This window comes from Puma concolor, chromosome B4 (assembly GCF_028749965.1).
Source record: "Puma concolor isolate L17-30 chromosome B4, mPumCon1.1.hap2, whole genome shotgun sequence".
NCBI lineage: Eukaryota > Metazoa > Chordata > Mammalia > Carnivora > Felidae > Puma > Puma concolor.
The window spans coordinates 108,204,178-108,228,169 of record NC_141673.1 but is presented as its reverse complement, the minus strand read 5'-3'; the positions used below and the strand labels follow the sequence as shown (position 1 = coordinate 108,228,169).

General features: G+C 44.6%; 1 protein-coding gene across 7 annotated transcripts in view; it reads left to right on the top strand.

Moving 5' to 3' along the window:
* ADA2 (adenosine deaminase 2) overlaps positions 1-23,086 on the top strand; it is a 36,057-nt gene extending 12,971 nt beyond the window's left edge. For 2 of the 7 annotated variants that reach the window (XM_086714490.1, XM_086714491.1), the window contains exons 5-7: positions 5,271-5,398; positions 7,108-7,198; positions 8,935-10,713. In XM_086714490.1, the coding sequence (XP_086570616.1) occupies positions 5,271-5,398; positions 7,108-7,198; positions 8,935-9,519 (804 nt within the window). In that variant the 3' untranslated portion in view covers positions 9,520-10,713. Of the gene's footprint in view, positions 1-5,270; positions 5,399-7,107; positions 7,199-8,934; positions 10,714-12,171; positions 12,330-12,672; positions 12,765-12,890; positions 13,094-13,333; positions 15,677-15,777; positions 17,361-22,146 lie in introns of those variants that run through there. The other 5 variants (XM_086714493.1, XM_086714494.1, XM_025930648.2 and 2 more) reach the window with 5 other exon arrangements.
* Positions 23,087-23,992: the final 906 nt, after the last annotated feature.

The window sequence follows — 23,992 nt, the reverse complement described above, 5'->3', positions numbered from 1 at the left end:
GGCTCAGGTCATGATCTCGCGGTCCGTGAGTTCGAGCCCCGCGTCGGGCTCTGTGCTGACAGCTCAGAGCCTGGAGCCTGTTTCAGATTCTGTGTCTCCCTCTCTCTGACCCTCCCCTGTTCATGCTCTGTCTCTCTCTGTCTCAAAAATAAATAAACGTTAAAAAAAAATTAAAAAAAAAAATGAGAACTATCTAATGTTGTAGTTTTGAGGATTAAATGAGATGATGACATGAAAGTGTGGGCATATGCTTGGCACATAGTAGCTGAGTAAATGGCTGGTAAATGAATGGTGCTCTAGTAACTCATCTTTCTGGGATAACTGAAGATTTTGGGTTGTTTTTCTACATCTGGTGATGATAATAAGATTGATGCTAATAATATTATTAATAGTTATCATTTCCTTTTTTTTTTTTAAGTTTTTATGTAGTCTCTACACCCAATGAGGGGCTCAAACTCATGATCCCAATATCAAGAGCATGCTCTTCTAACTGAGACAGACAGGCACCCAATAGTTATAAATTCTTTTCTTTCTTTCTTTCTTTCTTTCTTTCTTTCTTTCTTTCTTTCTTTCTTTCTTCGAGAGAGAGAGACAGCATCCCAACCAGGATCTGTGCTGTCAGTGTGGAGCCCATTGTGCCCAGTGTTCGTGGGGCTCCAACCCACGAACCATGAGATCATTGCCTGAGCCCAAATCAAGAGTTGGACGCTTAGCCAAGTGAGCCACCCAGGTGCGCTCCTCCTTTTTTATTCTTTTTATTTTTTCTGAGTTGTTATCATTTCTAAGTGCTTTACAAATATTAACTCATCTGATCCTTGCAACGATCCTATGAGGTATGATTGGCTGGGGCAGATTGTATCTCCACTGTGAGCCTAAACCCAGAAGGCTGCCCAGAATCCCCTAACCAGCTGTGAACTTTCCTCCAGTACCATGTTTCATAGCAATGTTCTAATCAGTCTAGCTGTGAGGCCGGGAGGAGTTGCAGGTCTCCCCCTGAAAAGGGTCTCTTGCTCCTTGAAATAGGGGTGCTCTTGAACATTCAGATCCTGTCCTAGGTGCTTCCACAAAGCCTGCAGATTCTTGGCTGGAGGCCAGAAGCCCAAGAACACAAGGCACAGGCGGCCCTGGTGGTGATTTACTGAGGCACCAAGAGACCAGGGGCTTCTGTATCTGCCGCCCCAGGAGCCAGATTCCATCTTTGTGGCTTTCCATGCTATGGGAACTAGCAGTGGGATTGGAACCCTGCAAGGCAGGGGTCCCAGATTCTCCAGCAATAAGTACTGCAATGATAGAATTGATGGCTTGGAACTGCTGCCATAGGCAAACCCCCACCAAGCCTCTGGTTGTATCATTTGCATATCTGTACATCCTTGTTTAGTATGCCAAGGATCTTCTTGTAGACAGAATTGTCATTTGTTGATTTTTCTAAAAGGTTCTTTTGTCTCCCTTCTGTTCTGCTGGCACTACCACCCCTCCAACATCCATCTATTTATCCATTCTCCAAAGCATGCTGCCTGGGGCTGAGTAGTTTTGAAACTCCAAGTGGACAGTGCTCTTCCTCAGTTAATGCTTATTTATGGAGCTCCTTCTCTGGTGCTAAAGGAGGGGAGGTGGGAAGACCCAGATGACCTGGATCCTGCCCTCAGTGGCCTGCAATCCAGATGGGCTGTGTGGGCACATGACTCAGTAATGACACAGCAGTCAAGGCACAGTGAAGAATTATGTTCTTCCCTTCTGCAAATCAGCTGGGTAAGGCCAAGACAGCTTCAGGTATCAGTTCTGGGATGGATTAATGCAATTAATTGTTCTCAAACTTTTACACTCAAAAATTTTGGAGGATCCCAAAAAGTTTTTGTTTATGTGGATATTATCTACTATATCTTGTATAATATAGCCTTCATTAGAAATTAAAACTGAGAACTTTCCAAAACACAAGCCTACATAAGCACACAATCCATTATTTGTCAGACTAATATTGTCACACATGATGCAACCTCTGGAAAATTCTGCATATTCAGGAGAGAATGAGAATGTAAAAGACAAATCTTAAATTTAAATCTTAAAATTTTTATGAGGAGAGTTTTTGATTTTGCAGATTGCCTGTAAAAGTCTAGGAGACACACAGGGGCTCCCTGACCACACTTTGGGAACTGCTGGGGTACAGCATATAAGCTCTTTCAGCATCAAAGATTTGAAGATTCTAACAGAGTGCCTGGAAGTCTGTTGAAGCCTTGATCAGTGACAGGAAGAATTCTCTTTTTACAAATCTCTGGTGAAGGGGCGCCTGGGTTGCTCCATTGGTTGAGCCTTTGAGCGTCTGACTTTGGCTCAGGTAATGATCTTGCAGTTCGTGAGTTTGAGCCCCACATCAGGTTCTGTGCTGACAGCTCAGAGCCTGGAGCCTGCTTTGGATTCTGTGTCTCCCTCTTTCTCTGCCTCTTCCCCACTTTTGCACTCTCTCTCTCTCAAAAAATGAATAAACATTAAAAAAAATTTTAATAAAAAATATCTGATGAAGTAGGAAAGAACAAAAATAACTTTTTCTTTACTCTCTTAAGGTTCTGTTTTTGGGGCCTGCAAGTTAAACTGGCAAAAGCCATATTAACAGGAGAAAAGGCATACACATTTTATTTGATGTTAATATTTAATTTTTATGTGCATGGAGACCTTTGTAGAAAAAAGTGAAGACCCAAAGAAGTGGGTAGAACAGGTGCTTATACACTGTTTTAACAAGTGGCGATAATTTGTGGAGAAATGACAAGGCAATAGGTTTGGGTTTCTGGGGCAGTAAATTGTGGGATAGTAAATATATAGGGGAGACTAATAGAAGATAAGAGTTATGTTATTAAGGTTTGTTTGTGCAGACCCATCTCAGAACAGCCCTTCTGTCTCCAATGATAAGGGTCGTTTTCCTGGTGTGGAAGATGAAAGGGGGAACTTGCACCAACAGAAGTTTATGTCCTTTTAGGCAGATAGGAGGAGAGCAAAGATCTCTGTTTGCTGCTTAATTGCCTTCCACTCAAAATAATTCTTATGCTGGGGCGCCTGTGTGTCCGTTAAACATCCAAGTTCTTCTCAGGTCATGATCTCACAGTTCTTGAATTCAAGCCCCACATCAGGCTCTGTGCTGACAGCTCAGAGCCTGGAGACTGCTTTGGATTCTGTGTTTCCCTCTCTCTCTGCCCCTCCCCTGCTCACACTCTGTCTCTCTCTCTCAAAAATAAATAAACATTAAAAAAATTTTTAATTATTATGCAAAAGTGGCATATTTTAGGGTGGCATGGTCTGATCCCCTTCAGTAAATAATAATAATAATAATAATAATAGGTTATACTAGATACTGAGCTAGCAGTACCTAAAATTCTCTCCTCTGGAAAGTTCTGGCAGCCTTAACATTCAGTAAGCACTGTTGTCCATTCCTAGACCATGCAATCAGGGAAGATACACCTTCCAATAGTTGAGCCCAGAGATTGTGTGAGAGGCCAGGCTTCCCTGGGGCATCAGCAGAGGAAACCAAAGAGCCAAGGCCAAAGGGGCCAAGAGAAAGGGCTGGAAACAGCTGCCTGTTCACCCCACTTCCCCCAACCCAGGCAGCAGAACAGACACCCCCCCCACCCCCACCCCCACCCCCAATCCAGAGATGAAAGAACAAAAAAGCTGCTTTGTGTGTCTGGGGAGAAGAGGAGGCTGTCCTGCAACAGAAGGTGGCACCTGCGGGGTGCAGCTAAGAGGGAAAGTGGAGGTGCCCCAGGCTGGCGAGGGTGCTGTGAGGCAAGGGACCTGTGGGAAAGGAGAAAAGGGTCCTGGAGAGCACCCAGCTCCTAGGATGCCAGGATACAAGAATTGACCCCAGTGAGGAGAAAGGATTCCTCTCCATTAGGTGGTGAGATAGTCTGAGGCTCCCACTCTGCCTCTCAGCCTCTGCTCCCTGCACCCTGGTGGGCTCTCGCTCTGTGTGGAACCATTGCTTCCTACACCAGGACACTAGCAATCCTTTCACCAGCGGGGCCGCTGCTTGGCTTGCTTGCAGAGCAGCTTCTCAGTTTCTTGCATATCAAATCCCCCTTGCCTTTCCAAGCCCGACCTCACCGCCATGTCCCCTGGAAAGCTTCTCTGATCCTATCCAGTTAAAAGGAGACCTTTTTCCTCTGAGATCCCATAAACCTCTATTTAGCACTTAATTCTTCCTCTTTGTATTAAAAAAAGGAATAGAGGGGCGCCTGGGTGGCTCAGTCGGTTAAGCGGCCGACTTCAGCTCAGGTCACGATCTCGCAGTCCGTGAGTTCGAGCCCCGCGTCGGGCTCTGGGCTGATGGCTCAGAGCCTGGAGCCTGCTTCAGATTCTGTGTCTCCCTCTCTCTCTGCCCCTCCCCCGTTCATGCTCTGTCTCTCTCTGTCTCAAAAATAAATAAAACGTTAACAAAAAAATAAATAAATAAATAAATAAAGGAATAAAGTCTGTCTGCACTAAATTAGAAACTCCTTAAGGGCCGGCATCTTGTCTCACTCACATTTGTTTACCCCTTCCAATGCCTAGCCTGGTTCCTTGTACACTGCGCGTTTTTAATTGATGTTCGTGGAAATACCTTCTGCATATTATTTCTTCCCATCCTCCTTTGCCCCACAACCTCTTTGGAAACCCCTGCATCCTGTCCTGAATCCTGACCTGCCAATTTGTGCAGGGGTGAGAGCTGACCCAGTAACAGGAGAGGGCAGAGGGAGCGGCAGGGGCCATGTCATTGCTCCAACCCCCTCCATCCTGTCACCATGGGCTTGGTGTGGCCCAACCTGCCAAGTGGGCACTTTGGACTTCTTTATACCCCTGTCCTCTCCACTGTGTCTTTCTACTTTGTCTTACCCATGGTCCAATCCTGGCTCTTCTCACTCTGCCCCTAACCATGTCCACCTGAGGGGACATCCCACCTAAGAGTGGGAGAATGGGAAGATAAAGTAGGTCCTTGTTCTCCTCTTTTTGGCTGTCCTCTCCCCAGCTGACCTGTTCTTCATTCTTTACACAAATACCTTTTGAGCACCTACCATGTGCCAGGCACTGTTACAGATGCAAGGACCCAGCAATGAATGAGACAGGCAGACACCCCAGCTTTGTGGTATTCAAGAGCATTATCCCAGACATGACTAGGACTTCTGATAAGTGTCAGAAGCTGTTGAAGGCACTGGACAAGGAAATTGTAGAGATTTAGAGATTATTGGCAATGGGAATGAAGTTTTGCTCACCTCTGATGTCTGACCAGGACCATGCTTCCCTCTCAGGTGTATGAACTGAACGGGACTGTCCATAGCCAAGAGTGGTCAGTGAAGACTTACAGAGAAGTGGCTTGTATGTTTGCAGAAAAGCATCCTGGGTTTATTGGAATGAAAATCATTTATTCGGATCACAGGTGAGAGAGAACACGGCTGAAGCTGCACGATTTGGGAGAACAGGATGCAGGCAGAGCTACTAGACTTGGAAGGGAAGGGGAGGAGAAAGGGAGAAAGAGGGAGGCTGGGAGGCCGGCTTCAGAGACCCACCCTCCATGCCAAAGAGCCATGGCTTTGGCATGCATGTTCCTGCATGAGAGCAAAAACCTATCTCTGAAGTCACTTCTAGTTCGAATCTTCACAACCAGACTGAAATGAAGAAGTGTGGCAATTTTCCAAATAATTCTAGGCCTTGACCTCATGTCGGCCTGGGTGATTCAGTTATGGGTATGTTTTTGCCAGTATGTTCAGATAACTGGCCTATTTCTTTGTTTCAGTTGGCTGGTGGGGTTCTGCTTCATGTCAACCATGTGCTGTCCTTGGCTGTGTAGTTGGCCTTGATTGGTGACCCAGCCCTGAGTGACAGCTATCTCAGAGTCTGTGTGTGGATGTGTGACCTGGCAGTGAGAACAAGGACCCACTCTTTCCCCAAGCAAGCACAGAAAGCTTTAGAGCTTAGTTTCCCTTCTTAGTTTTATCCAAGGAAGGCTCTCTGTCAAAGGCAGGCCTGTGTAAGGACTGTGACCCACCTGCGGGGCTGGAGATGCAGGGGTGGCAAACAGATGGGGATCACACTGAGTCAGTGCTTGGGGAGGGGCAGCTCAGCCCTAGAGGTTGGGCTCTGGATGGCAGTCAAACCCCTCCCCACCCCATTTCCCCTGAATCCCCTTCACCATTTGTGAGAACAGAGGCCTGCACCTGTGTGCTAGTCGGCCAGGGTGGAGCTTGCGGGCTGGGGCCCCACTGGTTCCCCTCAGAGGCTCTCTGGGGGCCAGTGGCAGGAGGGTGTGAGGGCTGGGTTGCAGGTGGTAAATCCTCCTGTGATCCCTTAGAGGATCTGCAGGAGGGGGAGGCTCTGCAGGAGAGGGAATGGGCAGGCATAGGGAGGGGGCAGGAGAAATGTAGGCCCATAGAACTGAGGAACAAGTGAGCCAGCTGCTGTGCAGAGACCTTTGTCCTGTCACAGAGTTGTGCCAGACTTTTCTTTTGGTGCTTCTGTTGTGCTGCTTGCCTCACCCCTATCCTGGGCTTGAACAGAGAGGGTACAGACAGAAGTAAGACAGTTTGCTTACATGGTTTCTGGAGTGCCCAGGGCCTTGCTGATTCAGCTGGAGGGAGAGGACATACAGTTGCCAGGTCCAGCTGACTCGACAGGGAATTGGGCATTCATACAATTGGGAATTGTAGCATTTCACAGGTGTCCAGTGAACAGAGAGATGGCCTCTGTACTTCACCCGTTCCAGGAGCCTTCGTCTCGGGGATGCAGGGCAAGTTTCGGACAAGACCTCTTTGCTTCATACAAATGTGGACAAATGAAACCTATCCCATGGGTCTCCTTTCCTCACTTGTTGTTCAGACACCAAAGTTTCCTCTAGAACCAGCTGGACTCCTCAAAAGGGTGGATTTGGGTGAAATATCTCTCAGATGTATCCCCTGGAAGGGATCACAACAGCATGGGCAGGATAGACTCATGTGCTGAGGGTCTGAGAAGTGGTTACTGAGTAATCTGGACTAGACCAGCCCCAGGCACTGGGGGAGCTGCTCCGGGGTACGGGGTCCCCCCGGGGTACATAGGTCTGCCAACACCAAGTCACACTGTCTCCTATGCTTTTTTCTGTCTCTCCCACAGAGTCAAAAATGTGTCCTTCATCATGAAATCCATCCAAACAGCCATGACGCTCCGAACCATGTTCCCCAGGATGGTGGCAGGGTTTGACCTGGTAACAGACCCTACACAACAAAGCTGTCTGAGAGCAGGGCCCAGCAGGCAGCTCTTTGTGAAGGCCCTGGCAGCATGCACTGAAACCTTCTGCAGAGGCTCAGGCTGTCAACCACAGGCCTGGCCAGGGTTTAGCACTGACCTTGTGTAGGGGCCTGCAGGAGGATGATAGTCACAAGAGAAAGGAGAGCAGACAGGGCCAAAAGCCTGCAAAGGGGAGTTCCAGAATAAGGAAGGAATTCAATGAGGTTGGGTAGTAATGGTGGGCTCATTTCCATTTCCCTGCCCTCCATCCTCTTTCTAGCACATGTGGCCTACCTACACCTGCCTCTTAAAACTATAGCACATAGAGGGTGGTCTGGAAGCAGAGATGGGTCTAGCCCTGGGCAAAACTGTCAAGGATGGGAAAGGTGTCCTCTGTCCCTTTATCCATTTGCTTCCTCAGCTATTTTTAAAGCTGCACGTCCATAGTGGTGTCACTGCCTTGACCACCACCAACCCCCCGCCCCCTCCCAAATCAAAGCCATAGCTGAGTTCTGATAGCCAGGGCACACTTCCTAGGTGGCAACTCATCAGTTTCATTAAGGAAGCTAAATTAGTTTGAATAAACTGGCTAAAAGGCACTCCTGACTCCCTCTTATAGGGAGGGAGTATATCTGTACATTTTACCTGAAACTGGGCTTAAGCTTTTGCTTTCAGAACATCCAGAGCTCAAAGGAGTGGATTTCAAGGAATCATTTTGTTTGTACTGGGATGCCTTCCTGGGATCTCTGGGGGGTGCTCAAGGATCTAGCCTCTCCAGAAAGGAGCAGAAGTTCCTCCCATCTCACCTTTCCCCTCTGTGTGCAGCCCTGACAAAGGGGGCTGAGAAGAAGAGCCTCTAGTATAGAACTTCCAGAACAGTTCATTCAAGGACTGTAATGGACAAGTTCTAGAGGGAAATTGGGGTAGGAAGGGGGGTAGATAGTTGTTCAAAGGAGTCTACTTGCAAGTTCCAACTCTCTTTCAAGCCTGCACTCCATTCCACTACATTGAATACCTGTATTTGGCTTATTATAAAAATGTTCCATTGCCCCCCAACAAATTAAAATAGGCATTCTGAAGGAAGTACCCATTTTATCCTAAGGCACCTTTACTCTTGGCATGCAGCTACAAGCCCTGGGGATATGTGTGGTTTAGTTTGAAAAGCGTAGTTTTGTTGTAGTTACAGCTGAGGCACTGAGTCACAGAGGGACCCTGCCAGGAAACTGACATGTCCAAGGACCCACAGGTAATGGGTGACAGCTGAGTCTGGAGCCTTCCTGATTCCTGGTCCAGGGCTCTTGTTCTCTCGCACTCTCCATTTTCTGTGGGTCTGTCAGTATCTCAATGTCTTGTTTTCTCTGTGTCTCTCTGTTGCTCTTGCTTTCTCCCTCACTCTCTGCCCACAGCAAGGAGCTCAGGGCTGAGCACAGGGACTTGGAAAGTGGTGTCAGAACACAAGGTGGAAAGGGGTGGGAGGATACGAGATACAACCTCTGACTGACTAAGCGGGGGGAATTATTTAGGGGTAATAATACACTTTCTTTTCTTTTCCAATTTTGCTGCTGGTCATTTTTAAAAGGCTATGTGACAATGGCCTCAAGTAGTAACGTCAGGTTATAAGGAAGAGTATTCACAGGCTATTGAGGGTACCATCAGCAAATTGAGGCATGGACCAAGCAGACAGCTCCATGTCCCCTCCTCTCTGTCCTGCAGGTGGGGCATGAGGATACTGGCCACTCCTTGTATGACTACAAGGAGGCTTTGATGATTCCCACCTTGCATGGCGTTAAACTGCCTTACTTTTTCCATGCTGGAGAGACAGGTGAGCCATGTGGAGACAAGCAGGACAGAGGTGGGATGGATAGGAAAGCTCCTTATCATCACTCAAGAGAACTGATGGGATCCTGGGGCAGTATTGGTATTGTTGATAGTCATTTTATGGCACTTGTCCATTTTATATGGAGAAATATGTATTCCCCCTGGAGAAGGAATAACAATGATAATATAACAGTATCTGGCATTTTACATATATTATTTCTAATTCTCACCCCAGTCCTGCCAGGAAGGTGTTTTTATCCCAATATTATTTATTTTTTATATTTTAAACTGTACTTTATTTATTTTATTTTTTATTTTTTAAATGTTTTATTTATTTATTTTGAGAGAGAGAAAGAGAGCGTGGGTGAGCAGGGAAGGGACAGAGAGAGGGATAGAGAGAGAATCCCACACAGGCTCCACACTGTCAGCACAGAGCCCAATGCAGGGCTCAAACCCACGAACTGTGAGATCATGACCTGAACTGAAACCAAGAGTTGGACACTTAACCAACTAACCAATCTCTATCCCCATTTTATAGATGAAGAGCCCAAGGCTCCAAACATAGAGTACTTGGCCCAAGGGTAAAGAGCTAGTCATTGGTGGAATTTGATTTTGAATTCTTTCTGATGATCTCCATTTTATAATCAAGTTGTGCTTAAGAGGTTAATTCACCTGTCCAAAGTCACACAAGGGTAAGTGGCAGAAAAGGGACTACAACCAGGCAACTAGGAGGCTCTGTCCACACTCATCAGTGCTGAAGAGGAGACCCCACCCAGCCCAGACAGCTTGACTACTATTGTTTATGAAATGCCATTAGCCCAGCCATGCCTTTGCTCCCTAAAGTTCACTCCACAGGTTCATAGGTCGTCTCTCAGAGCTTCCCATATTCCAGTCCTTAAAATATGTAAGTCCTAAGCAAAAGGAGTCCCAGATCATGGCTGCAATTTCAGGTTAAAATGAAGATTTGGGGGGCTTAGATCAGGAGGAAATCTTGCTGCTACACCCCACCTGGTGTCCCTGAGTACTGTAGGCACCTGTCACCCTTAGAAGACCAAGGAGATAAGTGGAGAGCAGTGTGGGGGCTTGGATTTCACAACCAGGCTTAAACCTTGGTTTATCACACCATCTCTCAGAGGAAGGGTATGTGTGCCTTACTCTCTTATTTCCTGACATTTCAATCAATTTAAACCCAATTTAGATCAAAACTGTTCTAGGAAATTTGAAGAATTGTTTGTGGGGGATGGGGCAAGGGAGTAGGGGGATGTTAACCTTGAAGAGCTTGTGGTCTAGTTGGGAAAATCATACTTACCTGTATGAAATCATTTCAACAGTATGAAACACTGTAATAGGATCTAACCAAATTCCAAGACGAATGGCCCTAGGAGAGGATTTTGCCAGGAGCTGGGTATTTGATACCTGAGAGTAATGTTCTTATTTTTATTTATTTTATTTTTTTAAGTTTATTTATTTATTTTGAGAGAGAGAGACAGAATGTACATGTGAGGAGGGAAGGGGCAGAGAGAGAGAGAGAGAGAGAGAGAAGGAGAGGGAGAATCCCAAGCAGGCTCTGTGCTGTCAGCACAGAACCTACCAACCATGAGATCATGACCTGAGCCAAAATCAAGAATTGGATGCTTAACTGACTGAGCCACCCAGGTGTCCCTAATGTTCTTATTTTTTTTTTTTTTAATTTTTTTTTTCAACGTTTATTTTTGGGACAGAGAGAGACAGAGCATGAATGGGGGAGGGGCAGAGAGAGAGGGAGACACAGAATCGGAAACAGGCTCCAGGCTCTGAGCCATCAGCCCAGAGCCCGACGCGGGGCTCGAACTCACGGACCGCAAGATCGTGACCTGGCTGAAGTCGGACGCTTAACCGACTGCGCCACCCAGGCGCCCCCTAATGTTCTTATTTTTTAAAAGGAAGAAATCTTTGAAAAAAAAGTTCTGGATAGGAAACCAGTGAAAATCCACCTAAAACACATGCCCTAAAAAGTAATGGGAATTCTTGGATTTTATTCCTAACAGAACAGTGGAGTTTTCATATTTTATATGTGGGTCAGTTAGGATGCTTTTGGCTGCCAGGAATGGAATACACACATTCAATAGGTTTCACAACAAGGTCATCTGTTATTTCACATAATAAGCAACCTCTGCTGTTTTCATCAAGTTCAGGGTTTACCTTACTTGGTTGTCCATGAAGTCACATTCAGGTGAGACAAGATGTTTTCTCTAGGGTATCTTCTTTTATCAGGGAGGAAGCCCAAGATCTCCCCACCAATAACCTTCCAGGTCAGCATTAGGACTATTCCTAGTTGCAAGGGAAGCTGGGGGAGTCAGGACCTGTCATTTTCACCCTCCAAAGAAAGCCCTGCTAGAAAGGAATGTACAATGGGGATGGCTGGTAAGTAGGCAGCCAACGCTATCTGCCACCACTTTGTCAGTACTGGTCATTGTGATCTGGCAATTGTCTTGCAATTGATATTGTTAAAGATATAAATTAAATAAGTACATACAAGTAACTATAGGAGCACCTGGGTGACTCAGTGGGTTAAGCGTCCAACTCTTGGTTTTGGCTCAGGTCATGATCTCATGGAGCCTGCTTGGGATTCTCTCTTTCCCCTTCTCTCTGCCCCTCCCCCACTCTCTCTCTCTCTCTCTCTCTCTCTCTCTCTCTCTCTCTCTCTCAAAATAAATAAATAAACTTAAAATTTGTTTTTAATTATATTGAAAGAGTTTGCAACACATTGTTGTAAAAAATCATGAACAAAATTCCCAGAAAATAGCTCTGGAAACAAATAAAAAATGGAAAGAAAGAATATAGGCTGTGGATTCAGATAGACCAAGGTTTAAAACTGAGTCTTGCTACTTGAGTATGCTCCTTCAATTTACAAAGCCTATGTAAGTTTCAACTTCCTCATCTGTTACATACATACATAAAATAAAGGTTTGCCATACCTCCTCTCTTTTACCTCTCTTTAGCATTGTTATACGAAACTGTGTGTGTGTGTGTGTGTGTGTGTGTGTGTGTGTGTGTGAATGTTCTTTTACTTGCTTGGGGATCTGAAGCCTTTATCTGAGGATAGTCTATGGGCCAGATCCATCTGACTGGAGACTTCCCCTTTATCCACAGACTGGCAGGGTACTTCCATAGATAGAAACCTTCTGGTTGCTCTAATACTGAACTCTACCAGGATTGGCCATGGATTTGCTTTGACAAAACACCCAGCAGTCTGGGCTGACTCCTGGAAGAAGGACATCCCCATAGAAGTCTGTCCCATCTCCAACCAGGTATGCATGATCCATGGCACCAACCCAATACAATCTTTCTTTCCTCTGGTCAGGAACCTCTGACCAGAACCTCTGTTCTGATTCCCAAACTTTCCTGTATGATTTCTAGCTCCTGAGCTCACTTGTTTTCTATATTCCTCTGCTGTCTCTCTCCCCTTAGTAAGTTATTTAGGAATGGCCCTTTGCCTAATCCATTCATAATGGCAGCAGTTGAGGCAACTGAGGCAGCAGTTGAGGGTCCCCAGTGGGGTGGAATTTGGGGCAAGGCTAAAAACAAAACTAAAGGGACATTGAGGAAGGCCAGTGAAGTAGGAGGGGCCATAGAATACTTTTGCTTTCACAGCTGCTTGGGGTTCTTTGTGCACCTGCCTCTCCTGCTGTGTTCCAGAGAGCTGCTCTGAGCCAGACCAAGAGAGAGACCAAATGTTTGTGAAGGTGAAGAATCTTGGAGAAAATTGGGAAGAGTATGAGGACTGGCTCTATTCCTTGTATTGTACCCAGAATTCATCCCAATGTTTTTGGGTCAGAGTTTGTCTTTCTTCTTTGCTTCCTGTTGGGCAGGTTCTGAAACTGGTGTCTGACTTGAGAAACCATCCTGCTGCTGTTCTGATGGCCACTGGGTACCCCATGGTGATCAGTTCTGATGACCCGGCAGTCTTTGGTGCCAAAGGCTTGTCCTATGATTTCTATGAGGCCTTCATGGGTATTGGGGGAATGGCAGCTGATCTGAGGACACTCAAACAACTGGCCATGAACTCTATCAGGTGAGGGTCCTGTGTACTTCCCAGATCCCCAACTCCCTCTTCCACCTCACAACTTGTGTTTATCTCTAGTAGAGGTTTATGGCAGAAGCTTAGAAGGTTTCTTTGGGTTTTCTCCACAACACCTCTGTTTTGTTATTGCTCTCGGACTGGGGAGAAATGTGTTCTGCAAGCATCTGAGATCCCCTCATCTGTTTCTCAACCCTTTCTCCTGGGGCTGACCTAAGTGCCTTTTCTCCGCAGATTCAGCACCTTGATGGATATTGATAAAAAAGCTGCCATGAAAACCTGGGAGGAGAGATGGAATAAGTTTGTAGCTGACCTGGCCGGGAGGCCAAAGTGAGAAGACAGTCACTTATTACCCTATTCCTCTGCTTCCCTCTGTAAGCTGTTTTCACCTCTGTCAATCATTCTTGAACCCACACCAGTATAGTTTCTACCTCCATTCCTTTATCAAAATTGACATCATGAAGGTCATCAATGGCCTCGACACTGATTATCCTCTCAGGAACACTTAAACATTCTACCAGACTCATCGTTTTGAAATATTCTTTTCTCTCAACCCCAGTGACATCAACGCTCTTGGTTTCCTCCTTTCTCTCTGGCCATTGCTTCTAGGGTCCCTTTGCCAGTTGCTCTTCTCTATCAGATTTCTGTGTCGGATTTCCTCAGGACTTAGTTTTGCCTCTCTTCTATTCATGTCTCTGCTTCTTCTCCTCTTCGTTTTCTCTTACTCTATAGTGTTTTCCTGGTAGTCTCATTCACTCCTTTGCTTTTAAATACTATTTATTTGCCGATGATCCCCAAATTTATTTATTTACTTGGATCCTTCACAAGAATCTCAGAAACCTACTATGTGCAATTCTCAATCTCTCCCTTTTAACCTTTTCCTGGTCTTTCCCATCTTGGCAAATGTCACCTCCATCCATTCTACCCAGGTGTTGAGAGCAGAAATTTTCAGTGAAATTGTTGATACTGCTCTCTCCCCTGTTCCCTGCATCAAAATGTACCTTGAATCCTCCATGCCTCTCTACCTGTGTTGCTATTGGCTGAGTTCAAACCACTATCACTTCTTGTCTGAGTTATAACGGTCTCTTAATTGAGCTCTCTTTCTTCTCTTTGACTTCATTTCATTTTTCACAGAGCAATGGCTTTTTAAAAATTAAATTAAATCAGGTTACACTGCTTACAACTCAGTGCTCTTAGAAAAATCCAAATGTTTCAACAGGGCATGTGGCATCCTGTTTAACCTGGATTCCTTTCAACATCATCCTACCCCAGTCTCCCCCAGTGTACCAGACGTTGGCCTCACTGGTCCTTTGTTCCTCAAATATCCCAAACCCTATGCTGCATCAGAGTCTTTTCTCATTCTTTCTGACTGGGATATTCTTTCTTTCCACTTTTGTCTGATTCCTGTTCACCCTTAAGGTTTCACATTTCATGTCATTGTCTCAGAAATGTTTCCTAGACCCCTAACCTATTAATATCTCTCATGGCACCTTGCTTTTTTCCTTCATGACTCTTAGCATAATTTGTAATTATATATTTATTTCTGTGTTGATAGTCTCCCTCCCACCAGACTGTAAGCTCCATGTGAGCAGGAGCTAATGATTGTTTCATGTACATTGTGAACACAGAGCCTAGCTCCATGCCCCAAACCTAGTTAGTATTCAATAAAAGATGTGTTGAATGAATGGATATAACTGTATGCATTGAGCCAGTTGCTGAAGCAGGAGGGAACAGAGCAGAGTCTCCCCCAAAAAAAGACCTCATGTGATCAAATTCTGGCTCATAGCCTAGTCTTCAGGAGAAAGAAGGCATGAAGCCATCCCTGTCTTCACTTGACTAAAGGATGTGAAGAAGGATCAAAAAATTCCTTAAAAGTCACAGATGGATTCAAATATCTTCTTATCCATCAGCCATCACCTGATCTGAGTTCATAGGCAGCAGCCAACCATCCCTCCATTAGTAGTTTATCACTCTTTGGTTCATGACACTGGGAAAAGTCTTGTTGATTAGGGGTCCTCAACCACAGACTGGTACCCAGATGGAACAAGATGACCTTTAAGATCCTGTCTAATTCTGACAGTCTTTGATTTATTGCCTTAACCAATCCCAGTAGATAGCACATAGGTCCCAGCTCAACTGAATCACATTTAATAAATGGTGAAAATGGGAACTTAGCTGAATGGGCTTTTGTAGCAAGTTGCCATGACTACAGGGGTCTCCCAGGAGCATAAGGTCTCTGGCCTAGACTTGGTGTGATCACTGATCTGGCAAATTAAACCAGCTACAAGTCTTGTCTTCATGCTTGGTTCAATAGGCTGAGTCCTAGCAAAGAACTAGAAACATCAACAGAACCAGACCCTGAGTTATGAAAATGTGGGAAATAGGTTGTAGCCCCCTTGGAACGGAGTAATATTTCTTCTAGGGGTAGTTAAATCTGATTTCACGTATTCCTCCTGTAGGACTTCCCAGAAGGTACCCTGACATATGTTTTTTGGAAAAACTTGCATATTAATTGAATTTTTGTAAACGAAATCATGCTGTACCTGGGGCTTACTATTCATTTAAAGGAAATCTGAAGTAAAGCCTTCTGTTAATGAAATGTATTTTTGTAATTTGAATTCATGTAGTCTATATTTATTTCTTAGAATGAGGTTAAATCCTTTTTTCTTCTTTGCCAGGTGAATTGTCTGGGCTGGAAAAACCTAATGTCCAGGGCACCAAGAGTCCCTGACTTGCCAGGCTTATTGTACAAGTCCCCATCATCTGGCTTATGATGAATGCCTTGGTCCAGCCCCCTCCTCCTGGGTCCTGGAGCTTTTCGTCAGTTGGCACAGCTCCCAGGAAGGACAGGGAGACTTCTGGAAATTCAAACTGAGGGAATGTTGTTGGAGATGTGAATCATCTTATTTCCCAACAGGTGAGAATTTGGGATCCAGACTCAGAGAAAACCCTGGAGCATTTTTCTTATTATCTTGAAATAATGTGAAACCTTCAGAAAAGTTGTAAGAATAGTACAAAGAACTCTAACATACTCTGTCTAGGTTTCCCAATTATTGACATTTTATAACATTTGCTGTATCATTCTATGTATCTGTATCTCTTTCAATGTCTGCATGATAGATCCTATTTTTTCTAACCAATTGAGACTTAAGATGCAGACAGTATGGCCCATTACTTATAAACACTCCAGTCTACATTTGCTGAAGACAGTGTCATTCTCCTATGTAACCACAGTTTAACCATCCAAAGCAGGATATTAACATTGATAAGATACTACCATCTCTCCCTGGCCCTTCCAGGCATGTTTCTTCTCTCTGCCCAGAACCTGACCCAGGATCACATGTTACATTTAGTTATCTCTTGTCTCTTTCAGTCTGGAACAGTTCTTCAGTATTTCCTTGTCTTTTGTGATGTTGACATTTTTAAAAAAGTTTTTATTTATTTATTTTGAAAGAGAAAGAGAGAAAGAGAGAGAGAGAGAGAGAGCTTGTGCATGCGTGCAGGAGCAGAGGAGGGGCAGAGAGAGTGAGAATTCCAAGCAGTCTCCTTGCTGTCAACAGAGAGCCCACCTCAGAGCTTAATCCCACAAACCAGGAGATCATGACTGGAGCTGAAATTAAGAGCCAGATGCTCAACTGACTGAGCCACACACTCAGGCGCCTTGTGACCTTGATTTTTGAAGAGTACAGACCGGTTACTTTGTAGTGTCTCTCATTTCAGGCCTATGTAATGTTTCCTTGTGAAGAGATTCCAGTTACACATTCTTAGGAGAAATACCTCAGAAGTATCTTTGTCCTTCTCAGTGCATCATATCAGGGGACACATAGATTGTGTCCCCTGGAGGTGGTCTGCACCAGCAAGCAACAGCCAATTGTTAAAATTTCAGCCTGTTGTGAAACCAATGGTGGTCTGAAATTGGTCATCATGGGAGTTTTTGTAATATGTATAAATATATTTTAAGTAAGTTCTAGGCCCAACGTGGAGCTCAAACTCATGATACTGAGGTTAAGAGTCAGCCAGGCAGCTGGGTCATTGGAGGAATTTTTACATTACAGAAATCAGCAAATACAAATCAGTGTGCATCCAGCCCCCCCAGCCAGTAGTTAAACATTTATCTGTATACTGAGGCATACAATGTCAATCTGTCCCATTATGATGATGTTCACTTTAATCACTTTGTTAAGGAAATGTCTGCCAGGATTTGACACTGTAAAACTTTCTACTTTGTGATTAATAAATATTTAATGGGGAAACACTTTAACTCTATGTAAACATCTTATTCCTCATCAAATCTTTAACCCATTAGTTTTTGCAGTCACTGAAGATTATCATCTGAATCTTCTACTACTCTAATCATCACTGTTCCACTTAATTATTGCTGTGTAACAAATTATCTCGAAACTTAATGGCTTAAGAAATAATATAAATTTGTTAGCTCCTACAGGTTTTGTGGGTCAGGGATTTGGAAAGGGACCAGCTAGGCAGTTCTAGTTTCGGGGTCTCTCATGAGGTTGCAGTCAAAATGGTAGTGGAGGGGCGCCTGGGTGGTGCAGTCGGTTAAGCGTCCAACTTTAGCCAGGTCACGATCTCGCGGTCCGTGAGTTCGAGCCCCGCGTCGGGCTCTGGGCTGATGGCTCAGAGCCTGGAGCCTGTTTCCGATTCTGTGTCTCCCTCTCTCTCTGCCCCTCCCCCGTTCATGCTCTGTCTCTCTCTGTCTCAAAATAAATAAATGTTAAAAAAAAGAAAAAAAAATTAAAAAAAAAATGGTAGCGGAGCTGGAGCAACTGGGGGCTGGCCAGACATCTTGTTTCTATACAATCTCAGGGCTCAGCCATGGAGTGTCCACATCAGCCAGTGTGGGTGGCTCATGTGTGTGAGGAGGCCAAAGGCTTCAAGAGTAAGTGTTCATGTAGTAAAAGAGAAATGTTATTGTCTTTTCTTTTTTCTCTTTTAAAAATTTTTTTTAATGTTTATTCATTTTTTGAGAGAGAGAGAGAGAGAGAGAGAGAGACAGAGCACGAGTGGGGGAGGGGTAGAGGGAGAGGGAGACAGAATCTGAAGCAGGCTCCAGGCTCTGAGCTGTCAGCATACAGCCTGATGCAGGGCTTGAACCCACGAATTGTGAGATCATGACCTGAACCGAAGTCGGACACTTATCCGACTGAGCCACCCAGGCACCCCTGTTATTGTCTTTTCTTTCTTTCTTTTTTAAAAAAAAATTTTTTTTAAGGTTTATTCATTTCTCAGAGACAGAGTGTGAGTGGGGGAGGGGCAGAGAGAGAGGGGGAGACACATAATCTGAAACAGGCTTCAGTCTCTGAGCTGTCATCACAGAGCCCAATGCGAGGCTTGAACTCATGGACAGTGAGATCTTGACCTGAGCCGAAGTCGGACGCTTAACCAACTGAGCCACCCAGGCACCCCTCTATTGTCTTTTCTAATATGACCTTGGAAGTTACATGGTATCACTTCTGCCATCCTTGATTGGTGATATCTCTCCAGTCTAAGCCTTCCCAGTTTCAAGAGGAGGGGACAGAGACCCCACTCTTTGACAGAAGACTATCAAAGTCACAATGTAAAAAGAACATGTAGGATTAGAGATACTGTTAGAAAATATTTTAGAAAATATAATCACCAAATATTGATTTCTTCCATATTTATTAGTTGCCATTCTACTATAAGGAAGAACTTCCTCTACCTATCTATCTCTATCTATCTATCTATCTATCTATCTATCACTAGGGTTCATGGATCCTTATTCTATTCAGTGGACCATAATCTAACACTATCATCATTTCTTTTAAGATGCTTACACTGTTCCAGGGTTGACCTTGGGAAGGAACTCTGTTAAGCTGGCTCCTGTGACTCTAATAAATTCTTATGATTTTTTTTTTAGAATTTCCTTACTTTTTGACACAATTAAGTATCTTAGGTTCATTTTGCACTTTCCTTGTCTCGTGCTGGATATGAGCTCTTCTCCAAAGAACTATGATTCCTTTTAGTAGAGAATACTTAGAAGCCTCGATTTGAGCATTAGATGTGCTCATTGTTACTGGTGCATGTGTGTATGCACACATAAATATGATTCATATATATGCATACATAACTATAATTTATATTATGACAAAGAAAATCACACTCCCAAAATGGTGTCACTTAGGCCAAGTCTCCATATTGGGGCTTAATACCTAACTTCACTGCAGTTTCAACTTGTGCCAGAAATAGAAGTCTTAACTGGTCAGTCAGGAATTTTCTGATCAGCACCAATGAGATAATCTGCCACATGGGCCCTCTCCATCCCTCAAAGATGAGGTAATCTACCTAATAACAGCCCCTGCCCTTCACCCTAAGGGAAGGTGACCTTGCCTGGAACAGTCTTCACTTTTGTTAATAACTTCTTGCCCCACTGTCTTACTTATAAAAACCTTCCATTTTGTACAGCTCCTCAGAGGTCCCCTCTACTGCTAGATGGGAGGCTGCCTGATCCTGTGAATTGCCTAATAAAGCCAATTAGATCTTCACATTTACTCAGTTGAATTTTTTTTCATTAACTGTATATATTAAAACTCACATGCATAGAGGCACATGGGTGGATCAGTAGGTAGCATCTGACTCTTGATTTCAGATTAGGTCATGATCCCAGGGTCATGGGATTGGGCCCCCCATCAGGTTCCATGCTCAGCACAGAGCCTGTTTAAGATTCTCTCTCTCTCTTTCTCTCTCTCCCTCTGCCCCTCTCCCCCACTCATGCTCTCTTCCTCTCAAATAAAACACACACACACATATTTATACATATACATTTATATCTATTTCCAAATTTATCTGTGTGCATTTAAACACCCTGAATTTGCAGGGTGCCTCGGTGGCTCAGTTGGTGGAAGCATGTGACTCAATCTCGGGGTTGTGCATTCCAGCCCTATGTTGGGTCTAGAGTTTACTTTAAAAAAAAAACACAGACAAACCATGAACATGTACCTATACCTCCAATTCCATTCAATACCATGAGTTTATTCTGGCCTCAGCCCTTCCCATGTTTAACTCTGTTCCCCAACAGTGAGAAATCTGGTTCCCCCGTCCTCAATGTGTCTTTATAGTTACTGATTCCCTGTCTGTGTTGTCTATCTTTACCCCCCACTGCCACCTCATCTGCAGCTGGCTCTGCTGATACCTCTGGTCCCAGATGCCTCAAGGAAAGGGAGGGGAAGCTATACACAATAGGGAAGGGAAGGAAAGAGAAAAAGATTTGGAAGGAGACAAACACAGGGACATTTTAGAGCATGAAGAGATCATTAAGTGATCATTAAATGAACAGATTCACTATGGTGTTACTGAAGCTCTCCTTTCAGGGGCTTGCACTTCATGGATCTTTTCTAAGAGAAATTGTGTATTAGTGATTTAAAATTCTTTGTCTTGGGGGGCGTCTGGGTGGCTCAGTCAGTTAAGCATTTGATTTTGGCTCAGGTCATGATTTCATGGTTGGTGAGTTCGAGCCCCACATCAGACTCTGTGCTAACAGCTGGGACCTGGAGCCTGCTTCAGATTCTGTCTCTCTCTCTCTCTGCCCCTCCCCCACTTATGCTCTGTCTCTCTCTCTCTCAAAAATAAATAAACATTTAAAAAATAATAATAAGATTCTTTTTCTTTAAGAAGGTCCTTCAAATATGTATAAGCCCCAGGGTCCCACAAAATCTGGATCTGGGGTCTTTCTCTAGGTCAGCTCTTCATTTGGAATAAGGAAAACAAGGGAAGGTATGTTGAATTGAAAAGACTTGCAAAACTGAGAAAAACATTATAGGCTCTCAGCCTGGAAGGGATCCTGAAAGTTATCTAAACCATCACCCCTTGTGGAAGAGCTGCCCCAAATAATCAGGAATAATCAGGCCTGCTTAATTTTTAAAGCTCACCAGAATAGGATTCTGTAACCTGCCCCAGTCACCCAGTCTAGAATCCCAGAATGTCCCTTTTCCCAAGGTCAGGAGTTTGAGTGACTGATGTGATCCTTGCCTCTCACAAGAATTGATCACTAGAGGATTGGATATATATAACTGCATCTATAGACCAGCATTAAGTTAGCATGCTAGATTATAAATATTATTTTCACATACATAACATATGTTACTTTGCATAGCTGTTATTCAAAAAATAACTTAACCTTCTTGGTCTTTTCATCTCTGTCCAGGAAGGGTGTAAATAGAGGTGTGGGAGCTGCTGGCTGTCTGGGAGCAAGGTGGGGACCGGGAGAAATTTTGAACTGGCTTTGCCAGAGAAATATCCATAACACTTAATGCTTACAGGTATTACTGTCTCCAGGGCAGAGCTGCTGAGTCTCATTTTGTCCCAGCTTGTAGCCAAGAACCTTTTCCTCCTCTACCTTCAGGGTGTCCTGGATCTAATCTTCCAAAGGGAACTTGCCTGGGGACTGTCCTGAAACCACATGTTAGGGGGATGAGATCTGTCTTGGTCCAGCCAGACCTTCCTGGGGCTAAGCCCCTTCTGGGGTGGGAAAGGGTAGGAAGACTGGAATTTTTAGATTCATAGAATATCAGAGCTGGGAGAGGCCTAAAGATCATCTTATCTAACTCTTTGTGTTACAGAGGCCTCAATTAAGTCTCAAGGAGGGTAAACAGCTCCCTCAAGGTCACAGGGTAGGTGACAGCAGGTTTCCAGAGTCTTAGGTCTGGGCTCATACAACATAGGGCTGTTCTCTTCTTGTCTGAAGCACCTCTCAGTAACAGGTTTCCATAAACTCCTGGTGAGCCTAGGTCAGTTCTCTGGTTCAGACGGTGGAGTTTGGGCAGCCTCAGCCCCTTAACCCACCCTCAGACAACCCCTCCACCCGTACCCTTGCTTAATGAGGACAGAACCATTAGACCTACTGGGAGCAGCGATTTTCCTCGTGGGACAGGCTAACCCCTCCTGTGACCCCTGGCTCTCCTTTGGCGGAGTTCCAGTCCTGGAAACTGGCTTAGTTTCCTGTCCCCCACCAGCAGAAATGGATTGATTCTTGGAGCTCAGGGCCTCAGCCTAAGGGCCTTCTCTTTGTCTAGGGTCTCCAGGCAGAGCGCAGGTCCAGAGAATCTCCACCAGCCCCCACCTCCACCGCTCCTCCACAGCTTGCAGACAGCTGTGGCCCTCGGAGACCCTCGTGACTGCCATTTAGTGGGAAATGGCCCGAGACAGAAGCATGTGGAAAGCAAATGGCGATTAGTGTGAGACTGAGGATAGCAGGAAAGACCTTTCCCGGCGGGAGCCTCGTCCCGTCACCTGTGGCTGGCGGCGGGGGGACTGCGGCATGCTGCTGACCCCTGGTGGCCACTTGCGGTACCACAAATGCCTCCAAGATCTACGAGCACCGTTTGGTTCCCTTATCCTCTGCTGTCGCCTCCTGTCACTGCTGGGAGTAACACTTCATATAATAAGTTACAGTAATAATACTTTCTGATTGTAAAACATGCTTATGGTAGCAAATTTGTAAACTTTAAAAAGTATAGATGAAACAAAAATCACCCATACTTCCACTACTGTTACTATTTTGGTCCATTTCCTACCCACAGTAAATAGTCCTCAGGATCTCATTCCAGCACCATCTCCCCGCCCTACCCCCCTCCCTGCTTCTGCCTTATTACCTGCCACTACCTCACTCATATGCTTTGCTTTTGCTGCCTCAGCTCCCCTCCCAGGTAGAAAGGCCTGTTCTTGACTTTGGGACGTCCTACTCTGTTGCTCTGTACAAATTTAGAGTACATAGTACAAGATGAGGGAATAGTGCCATAATAATTTTTAAATTTTATTATATTTAAAATAAAAAAATTTGAATACGTATGCAATATCATTTCAAAAATTTTAAAAATGTGAAAAGGATAGATTGGAAAGTCTTAAGCCTGTCCCAACTTCACCCCATCCTCCTTCCCACCACACCCATTTTTCCCACCATACGTATTAGTTTCTCATGCTTCTTTATGCAAAATAAACAAATGCAAATATGAATATTCTGTTTCCTCTTTTCTGATACAAAAGGCAGCGTATTATGCACACTGTTCTCGGCTTTGCTCTTTGTGTTTAACAATATGCCCTGGGGATTTTTCCATTTTGGGTCAGGGAATACTTCCTTTTTCTAACTCAGTGTTTCATTGTGGGAACATGCCATAGTTCAATTAACAAAGCCCCTACAAGTTGCATCTGGATTGCTTTCAAATATCTCTTATTATAAATACTGCTGCAATAGAATAAGTACCTACTTTGTTCAGTGAATGAAGAAAAGGCCAAGTAACAAGAGCCTTGTGAGCATTTCCCTGGGTTCATAGACTTGTGTCCCTCCCCCCCCCCACTGCCATTCTTTCATGACAGCAGCTCAGGTGAGGCCTAGAGAAGGTGCTAAATCATCATCCCTGCACTGGTTGGTGGGAAGCAGGGTCTTGGTTTATAGGTCATAGGCCTGGGCCAGGCAGGTTAGAAGTAGAAATGGAACAAAGAAAAATATGCAAATGAGATTTTTAAGGAAAAATGAGGCATCAGTTTTCTTTTCTTTTTTTTAAGTTTATTTATTTATTTTGAGAGAGACAGAAAGAATGCAAGCGAGAGGCAGAGAGAGAAACCTAAGCAGGTTCTGTGCTGTCAGCACAGAGCCCGGCATGGGGCTAGAACCCTGAAACCATGAGATCATGACCTGAGCTGAAATCAAGAGTCAGATGCTCAACCGACTGAGCCACCAGGCACCCTTCAGTTTTCTTTTCTATCAGACACAATTTTCTGTAGTACATACGAGGCTCTTGCATCACTGTCTGCTCTGGAAAGGGGTGGAAGGCCAAGGGATCAATGCCTTAGTTGGTGAGCTCTGGTAAAGGCTTATTTATTTATTTATTTATTTAGAGAGAAAGCACAGGTCGGGGAGGG